The sequence below is a fragment of the Mastomys coucha genome, unplaced genomic scaffold, assembly GCF_008632895.1.
Source record: "Mastomys coucha isolate ucsf_1 unplaced genomic scaffold, UCSF_Mcou_1 pScaffold20, whole genome shotgun sequence".
NCBI classification, from domain to species: Eukaryota; Metazoa; Chordata; class Mammalia; order Rodentia; family Muridae; genus Mastomys; species Mastomys coucha.
In genome coordinates, this window is record NW_022196903.1 from 130,597,927 (window position 1) to 130,607,542 (window position 9,616).

Below are 9,616 nucleotides of genomic sequence, written 5' to 3' on the forward strand. Positions count from 1 at the left end.
ATGTAGCCTATGCCAGCCTTGAACTCACTATAACCGAGGGTGACCTTGGACTCCTGGTCTTCCTGCCTCTACCTTCTAAGACCTAGGATTAAAAATTATAGGCAAAAGCCCAGTAGTGGTGGCTCACACCTTTAATCCCAGTACTTGGGAGGCAGAAGCAGGCAGATTTCTGAGTTCAAGGCCAGCCTGGTCTACAGAGCCAGGACAGCCAAGGCTGCACAGAGAAACCCTGTCTTGAAAAACAAAAAAAACAAAAACAAAAACAAAAACAAACAAACAAACAAACAAATTATAGACAAATGCTTAACTCCCTCCTTAAACAATTTTGAATTTTTCATACCAGAGCCTTAGGATTAGTCACTTTAGGGTCTGGATTCTGTTGGTAAATGGCATTTGAAAACCACCCACCATCTTGACACATGCTCACCTCTCCTGCCGGGTGTGCCTCAGCTTCAGAACCAGCATCTTGACACGTGCTCATCTCTCCTGTAGGGTGTGCTTCAGCTTCAGAACCAGCATCTTGACACGTGCTCATCTCTCCTGCAGGGTGTGCCTCAGCTTCAGAACCACCATCTTGACACATGCTCACCTCTCCTGCCAGGTGTGCCTCAGCTTCAGAGTGTCCAGCCTATTTCCTTCTGAGAAACAACCTTAACCAGTTAAAGTTTGTGCTGGGATCTTGGGATTCCTACTATACACACCCCAAAATACTAGTTTTGGGTCTGCCAGCGACTTTCTTTCATTCTGTATAAGGAAAAGTCATTTGCCCTAGTCTGCATGACATGGGCATCCGGAGTCACCTTTCAGACACCATAGCATTGTAAGGACAGTCACACTCCACACCATTTGTGTATTTTATTCCTTAGCAGGCAAGCCTCCTGACACCCAGCTCTTACAGCCCATTTACATGACTTCCATTCCTATAGTTTCCTCTTGGCCCTCCCCCAAAATAAATAAAATCATTCAATATATAAGTTTTTAGGCATCTTCTCGGAAAGTTGTGTTAAGAGATTGGGTTCATACTTTAAGATTCTGAGTGATATTTAGTTTTATGGGTGTACCAGAGTTCCTTTATGCATTTGATGTTGGCCTGTTGGTTCTTAGGAATTAAGCTGAAGGAAATATTCAATATTTGGGCCTTCAGCAGCACATGGGGCTAACCAGAACCAGCGGAAGCCTGTGTCACATCCAGATTGAGGAAGAGAAAATGTAGAGAAAGTTCATGCTTCAAACAGGAAACACCAGGATGCCTGAGTCACGTAGTGTGCAGGCGCCAAAGGCCTACCACGCAGAAGGCCTACCGCGCCAAAGTCACAGGAGCCACTCTGTTCTGGCCTTTGGAACCTGGCTTGATGAGGCTGGAATGCCTCTACAAGAAGGATAGTTTCTCATCTTATTCATGCTTTCTCTTAGCCCCCATTAGTGTGGTAGCTCTTTCCCCAGTGACTACTGTACTATGGATTTTGCCTCTTTGGCCAAGGGTTTCTGATATGTCCAAGATGGCTAAGAGCAGTGGCTCCTTAACCTCCCCTGTTTTCCATTAACTGGCAGTGGGTTTGGAAATTAAACCGTGATCATGGGTGTAGATGAACAGGAAGTGGCCAGTTAGCAAGTTCTTTATGGGATAAAGAAAGAAGGTAAGCGTTAAAGAAAGGCTAGCATGAGGCTTCTGAGAGGGAAGCTTGCTACAGAGCTACCTTGCTCTATCAGGTAAGGGGTGAGGGACCGGCCAATGGGTCAAGAAACAATTGGTTTGCTTGTTCCTTTGTCCCTAAGAGTTTATTGTTAGTGTTTGAATCATGGTAAGGAACACAGTGACATGCTCAGTTCAGGACTCTCATGTTAAAGAGCAACCTCTAGGGCTGAGGTCATCTTGTTTTGTTGTTGTTGGGCTCCAAGAGTCGTCCCACAAACCATACAAACACTGATCTCAGTCAGACAGGTTTATTGAACGTAAACCCTAGTGCTGATGGATCAGGACCATACCTCAGAATTCGGGGCCTGAACCATGACTCCAAACATCTTTGTCTGTCAGCTAATAAAGAAAACCCACGAAAACCACAGTGAGCTCATATGCAGGTGCAGGAAGTGCTGCCTGGTGGTCAGTTCTGACTCAAACCATTTTAGACATAACCATTTTAGACATGGCCTCTAATTTGATGGGCCCTATGTAAAGCTTTGTGGAATTTCTTGAGATTAAGAAACCTTAGAACATGACAGGATATATGTATGGTCAGCATGACCTTGCTTTGAGTCAAGTTATTTTTCAGTGTCAGTGACTGGCAAACATATTACAGCAACAATATGAGATAGCTGGCAGCTACGGAACAAAATGGCTCCAGCTATGCTGGGGAGGGGGGTAGGCCTCTACATTTTTTTCAGGAGTGTCTCACATATGGAGAAGAGGACACAGAGACAGAGGTGTGCTGTGTACCCGCCCGCTTTCCATGCCTTCCTCAGCTTGATTTCTCTCTCTCTCTCTCTCTCTCTCTCTCTCTCTCTCTCTCTTTCTCTCTTCCTTTTTCAGAACTTAAAAAAAAAGACTTTCTTTATTGAGGGCAGTGGGATGCAAGCAATATAAAACTCAAAAACTTCTTTGTCATTGGATTAACTTTTCTTTTTCTGCTTGTCGGGTTGGAGTTGGATGTCATTTGCACATTTCCTAAGGGGCCCAGATCTGCTCACAAGAAGCAGTGGGGTGGACTATACTCAAGTGACCCTGTGGGAGAGCACGCATCAGGGTGGGGGTACCAGTGCTCCAGTGGGCCTACGTCTTCCCTTTCTGCTCCATATGTACTACAAAATAGTCATTGCATGCAATGATGAGCCCTACCACCAGTGATAGAAAGCTCTGGAAGCCCACTTTGCCATCTCGGCACTGCCCCAGGTCCTTCATGTTGTCCACAGTCAGGGTCCCTTTTGGTTTTCCAAAAACCAGGGATCTCCCTTTCCATGAGCGTTCTCAGGTCCTCCTTTGTTCTCCGAACATCTGTGAAATGTAAGCATCATGGTTTCCATGGCGCTCCATTGGGGTGGCATTTTAAAGAGTCTGGTGAAGTATGGGTGCAGCAGTCCTTGGAAGAGCTGGGCGCACAGTGATGTGGCCAACACTCTCAGCTTGATTCCTTAGAGTGCCCACAACCACCAGCCCAGGGGTCTTACAGCATCACCCGCAATGCACTGGGCCCTCCCGCATCAGTCACTAATTAAGAGCGTGTTCTACGTTTGCCCACAGGCCAATCCGATGTAGGCGTTTTCACAACTGCACTTTTCATTTCCAAAATGGCTTTACCTTGTCAAGTTGACACGAAACTAGCCAACACACTGCGTTCAAAGAGGACATGAGTTAGGTTCCCAGCAGCCATGGCAGGCAACTGACAACTTCCTGTAAATCCCGCTCCAGGGGATGTGATGCCCTCTTCTGGACTCCTTGGAGACCCACACTAAGATATTCACAAATCTACACACAGACATTCGTATTCACAACAGTTGAAACAAACAAACAAAAAAACAAACAAATATTTAAAAAGGAAACAGAAAACAGGAAAAAAAAAGCTGAAGCTTTGCAATATATTTTCAAACTGCTTTGTTGTCAATGGTAATGGTGGTCTGGGCTCACACAGATTTGCAGAAGCAAGACAACTTTATTTGGAGCAAAGTTGTAGTTCAGGTTGTAGAGGGAGACATTGTCCAGATTGACAGTGGGCCATGTGAGTGACAATCCTCAAGAGAGTGACAATCCTCAAGAGTCCCAATTACTGTGTGGGGCTCGTTTTTATGGGGTTCAAGAGATGGAGCTGGTTGTTAAAGGGCAAGGTCTGGGTCACAGGTTAGGTGATGCATTATTCACTTTTCCTAGTGCCCATGGCCATTCCTACAATGTACCTGATTCTTATCATATGCAAATTATATTAGCATTGATTAGTGATGTGCTACTGCTAAGTACTTCTAATGTGTGTTATATACACTACTTTTAGAGTTACTATGAAATGTCCAATCAATGGCTCCATATTGGTTTCATGCAGGCTAAATATAAAAATTTATATGGTGAGTGTGGTGGTTTGAACAAATGTACAAACTAGGTTTAAATATTTGAACACTGTCTTAGTCAGGGTTTCTATTCCTGCACAAGACATTATGACCAATTCCTGCACAAAACATATGAGCAAGAAGCAAGTTGGGGAGGAAAGGGTTTATTCAGTTTACACTTCCACATTGCTGTTCATCACCAAAGGAAGTCAGGACAGGAACTCACACAGGACAGGAACTTGGAGACATAAGTGGATGTGGAAGCCATGGAGGAGTGCTGCTACTTGGCTTGCTTCCCCTGGCTTGCTCAGCTTGCTTTCTTATAGAACCCAGGGCCACCAGCCCAGGGATGGCACCACCCACAATGGGCCCTCACCTTTGATCACTAACTGAGAAAATGCCCCACAGCTGGATCTCATGGAGGCATTTCCTCACCTGAAGCTCCCTTCTCTGTGATGACTGCAGCTTGTGTCAAGTTGACACACAAACCAGCCAGTCACTTTGTCCCCAGTTGGTGGCACTGTTAGGGAGGACATAGAGCCTTCCATAACTGCATCCTCACTGGGCATGGGCTATGTGTCACCTCCCGAGTTCCCAGGTCTCTTGCTCTGTTTCTCGAATGTTGACAGAGATATGATCTCTCATCATTCTGCTCTTGTTGCCATGTCTGCAGTCACACTGTCCTGCCACCGTGGACTCTTTCTTTCTGGAACCATATGCTAAAATAAACCCTTTCTTTCATAAGTTGCTTTAATTGTGGTATTTTATCACAGCAATAAAAAGTAGCTAACACAGAGAGTGTATGTACACATTAAAATTATAGAATATATATGTGTATATATTATAGAATATACATACATGCACACATATATTGAGAGAAAACATACATATATGTGTATATATATATACATATATATATAGAGAGAGAGTGCATGTGGTATGTAAGTATGTATAAACTATAATATATACAGGGAGAGCTGTGTGTCACTGTCAGAAATGGCACGCACTTGGAGACTCTGGTCATTTCCTGTTGGGACATGTTCCCTGTCCGATTACATTAGTGCAGCAGGAGACCTGTGGTTGGACAGGGAAAAGGGAGGCAGAGAGAAGAGTTGCAGGGACATGGAGCCTCTCAGGGGAGAAGGAAGGAGGCCAGGCTGGAAGCAGACGGATGGACAGGAAGAAGAACCTGACCCAGCGTGGCTTTAATTAGCCACAGGGAGTTACGATATCACAAAGTTAGAACAACTGGGGTAATTTGTCCAATCTAGGTGGGCAGCTTTTGTCATTATCAATTGGTTTGGGAATTATTGTATTGACATCTTGTGAATTGAGAATGTATTGAGACTTGGTAATTATAAGCTTCTAGCGTTTTGATTTACTTGGTTACTGAAATGTGGGACAACCGACTACAGGGGTTTATGGTATAGAGAGAAGTAGTGGCTCCAGAGACAAGTGAACCAGAGCTGGGAACACAGCGGACATTGTGTGGGGGTGGGCAGGGGTGGGGGAAGGATAGCTAAGAGAGTTTTCTGGTGGAAGTCTGCCGGTCCAGCCCTGCCAAAGAGTTGGAGGATTCATTTTTAATATTTCCTGAAACAACTTCCTAGGTAGAGCAGAGGAAATGAATCTGTGCCTGGCCCCTTCTTAGGTCTGTGCCATGATAGGCTATTGCACATTCACATTGCTAAGTGGGCAGCCACGGCAAAACCTACAGTCTTAAAGCAATAATCTTCCTGGACACAGAGGGCGCTTCCAGCCTTCAAGGATCTTGGCCCTGAAGAGCTGCTAGTCTTGCTCATTCCTCCATGAGACACTTAGTCTTTCATTAAATAGGAGGTAAGGACTGGTGGCCCCAGGAAGCAGAGTGGGTAGAAGAGACACAAAGCAGACTCTGAACACTTTTATTTTTACCTAATATCCAGCATGGTTTCTACAAAAATCACTAGTTAGACACACTTTCTTAGAGACAAGCTACTTAACATACAAGTCAGACAATTTAAAAATCTTTCTTACGTGTAAAGAAAGAAGGAGCCAGTAAATAAAACCAAACCAGAAGTGAAATTAGAACGAAACCCCAAGTTCTGAACAGCACAGGGCATTCCTCCCTCCTCGATTCAGGTTGACACTCCATGGAGAACTGTGGGACAGAGCTCTGAAGTATACAGGCTCATCCCACTGCCAGGAACATGCATGGACGATCTTAGAAGTCCAAGGTCATCCGCTGCTACACAGTGAGTTTGAGGCCAATTTGGGACACACGAGACTGTCTCAATAAAACAACCAACAAACCAAACCAAAACCAAAACCTGAACACCCACACAACTTGAGGGGTTGGTTCTATGTTCCAGGCAGGGCACTGAGGCTAAGCGCTTGTCTGTGTTGTTGAGGTCCCTGGAAAATGCAGTTTCAGGATATCGGAGGTTGCTACTGTCAGTTCTCAGACCTCACTCGGTCTAAAAATAGGTGCTATCGTGGTCTGAGTTGTTCAGCTGCATGTATTCCAAAAAGCCTTTCTTGTAGCTGGCCACCCGAGCGGGCCTCCGGCTCTTCACGCCTGAGGCTTGTCTTTTCTGTAAAGCACTAACGATCATGTCCGAGAACTCAGCTTGCAGCCGTTGTTGGTTCTCCCTGGAGAGTGGGTGGGAGAGAACAAGGAGACTAGTCCGCAGTCCACAAGGAATGCATCTCAGCCCCACAGGTTTAATCCCATCACTACCCAGTGGATGCCTGTTCTGTGCTACACAGGACATGCAGGGAGTACAACATCACCGTTGTCTTTGATGAGTCCAAAGAACTCTCTTCCCTGGCCATGTGTCTGTGTACAATAAGCAAAATACATCACACACAGGAAATGGAGTTTTGTCTTTCCAAGTGAAACATGTTGCTAGAACTGAGGAACGTGGTAGAAAAGCCACCGAGACCAAGTAGCAAGCATTCTTAATTGCTGAGCCATCTCTCCAGGATTTATTTTATTTTTATTATGTGTCGATGAAGGTGGTATGTGCACATGTGTGTGTGTGTGTGCGAGCAAGAGAGAAAGAGGGGGGAGGTACATGCAGCAACCATGGAGTCTAGAAGATGGCATCATATCCCTTGGGACTACACTTATGGAATCCATGCAGTGATGTGAACTGAGCTCAGGTCCTCTCCATTACTGAGCTATCTTTCCAGCCCCTCCCCCAACTTTGTTTTTGAGACCCTTTCTATGCAGCTTAGGCTGGCCTCAAACTTAAACAAGAGATGTGCTTGCCTGAGTGCTGGGATCAAAATTATGTGCCACTACACCCGGTAAATCAAGTATATTTTAGTGGATTTAAGCTGGATTGGGTAAAGATGCTGATTTATACAGAGCTTTTATAAAGCCAGCATTTGGGAGACTGGCTAAGACAGTTTGATAAAGAGATGGAGGCCAGTCTAGGCTATGTCTGTATCATTATGTGTGTGTGTGTGTGTGTGTGTGTGTGTGTGTGTGTGTGTGTGCATATTCATGTATGTATGGTGTGTGTGTGTGTGTGCATGTGTGTGCATATTCATGTATGTATGTACTCTATTTAACCTATCAGTCTATTATCTTGCAACTACATACTTGGATCAACTAAAAAAAAAAAAAAATTACCTCTAGGAGGGTTGAAGGAAAAGGAGCCAGTAAAACAAAATAAAGCCCAAATCAACGAACTAAGAGCAAAATCTCCTCCAGTTCTAGAGCAGTTCCCTTCCTCTTTCCCAGGGGAAGCCTCCCTGGGACAACGGAACATGAGCACCGAGGTGTGACTTTACTGGGGACACACGTCAGTGCTCCAGAACAGCAGAGGCTGGACAATGGAACACGAGCACCGAGGTGTGACTTCACGGGAGACACACGTCAGTGCTCCAGAACAGCAGAGGCTGTGTGCGTGCTGTGCCAGAAGCTAGAGAAAGGAACATTCTAGACTTTCTCGTGTTTCGTTCTCAGCTCACCCCACGTCATTGCCTCTCCCAGACACTTGTCACGTTGAGTACCTCTAAGTATCATAAGTGCCGACAAGACTGAGATCGCCCAGCCCCTCTCCCTCCCTGCCACCCAGCGGCTTACACTGTTGGTGGAGTTGGCAGGTTGTACTCTTGGTCCTTCATCCCAGTCAGCCAGTATGTGGTCTCTGTCCCTCTTCCCTAGTGACACAAAAGAGGAAGGTCACATGAAGTACTGCTCTCACCTGCTGCCCCGACAAGGTTCCAAGAGGCACCAACCCCACACTGCCCATCACTTCTGCTATTCAAACACACACATCTGTAAAATTCAGAAAGTGTTTTTAAGACGTCTTCCACCAGGCTGGCTTTTTTACTTTTTCCTTACCCTCTCTTCTGTTTTTAAAAAATTAGTTAATAATTAATCAATTAATTAATTTTGAGACAAGGTCCCACACTATGATACAGGCAGGTCTGGAGCTCATCGTGTAACCCAGGTCACCACAAACTCACAGCAGTTCTCCTGCCTCAGCTGCTGAGTACCAGGATTTCAGGCATGGGTTACTATGTTCATCCAGACTGGCTATTTTCAAAATAAAGCTTGCTTGCTTTCCCAGGAGACATTTCAGCTTGCAGGTTAGCAGCATTTTAAGAACTCTACCTTATAAAGGAAGAAATTCTCGCCGGAGGAGGTAGTTCTTTTGGAAAGTGCTTGCTGTGAAAGTATGGGGGCCTGAGTTCAGATTACCAGCACCCCAGTACACAGAGGGGTGCAGCAGCATATGTCTGTAGCCCACATGCTGGAAAGCAGGGACAGCAGGATCTCCAGAGCTCACTGACAAGCCCGTCCAAACCAGTGGGCTACAGAGTTACTGGGGACCCCACCTCCAAATGATGAGGTCGGTAAGACAGCCCATGGGTTAGAGCCGCAAAAGTCTGGCAGCCTGATTTGATCCCTGGACACACACAGAGGTGGAAAGAGAGATAACAGACTCCACAAAGGTGTCCTCTAGTGTTCACGTGTGCGTGCTCATATGTGTGCATGCGTGCGTGTGCACGTGCACACACACACACACACACACACACACACACGCACACACACTAAATAAAACTTAAAACTTAAAGAGCTTAGAGGAACTTAAAGGTTTAGAGGAATTGAAGAAAACAGCCAGTGTTGACATCTGGTTTCTATACATCACACGCACACATGAACATACCCAACACACACATACACACATGAACATACTCAACACACACATATACACATAAATGAATAACTCAATTTTAAGAAAGGAAGAAATCCACTCACAGTTCTGTCAACAAATATAACCAGTTTCTATTGCACATTTTCTTTGTTTTAATGTGTGTGTGTGTGTATGTGTAATTAAGACAACACACATGTGCTGGACAGAGGACACTATCAGGAATTGGTCATCTCCTCCCATGTGAGATCACACTCAGGTGCCCAGACCTGACAGTAAGGACCATCTCTCTCTCTCTAGCCCTGTGTTTTCTTTTAACCTTTTACAACAAAGTTTTGAGACAAAATTGTTGCCACAGCTTCATTATGTTGGTGTGTATGGTTATAAATACACATGACATAGGCCCCCAGAAGTGACATTTGTTTGGCTCATGGGGG

General features: G+C 45.2%; 1 protein-coding gene and 1 pseudogene across 2 annotated transcripts in view; both read right to left on the bottom strand.

The window, feature by feature from the left end:
* Window positions 1–2,767: 2,767 nt before the first annotated feature.
* On the bottom strand, window positions 2,768–3,039 carry LOC116100031 (annotated as a pseudogene).
* Window positions 3,040–5,917: 2,878 nt separating this feature from the next.
* Gucy2c (guanylate cyclase 2C) overlaps window positions 5,918–9,616 on the bottom strand; it is an 83,214-nt gene continuing 79,515 nt past the window's right edge. For both annotated transcript variants that reach the window (XM_031381034.1, XM_031381035.1), the window contains 2 exons: window positions 8,105–8,181; window positions 5,918–6,660 (listed from right to left, as the gene is read on the bottom strand). In XM_031381034.1, the coding sequence (XP_031236894.1) occupies window positions 6,486–6,660; window positions 8,105–8,181 (252 nt within the window). In that variant the 3' untranslated portion in view covers window positions 5,918–6,485. The remainder of the gene's footprint in view (window positions 6,661–8,104; window positions 8,182–9,616) is intronic.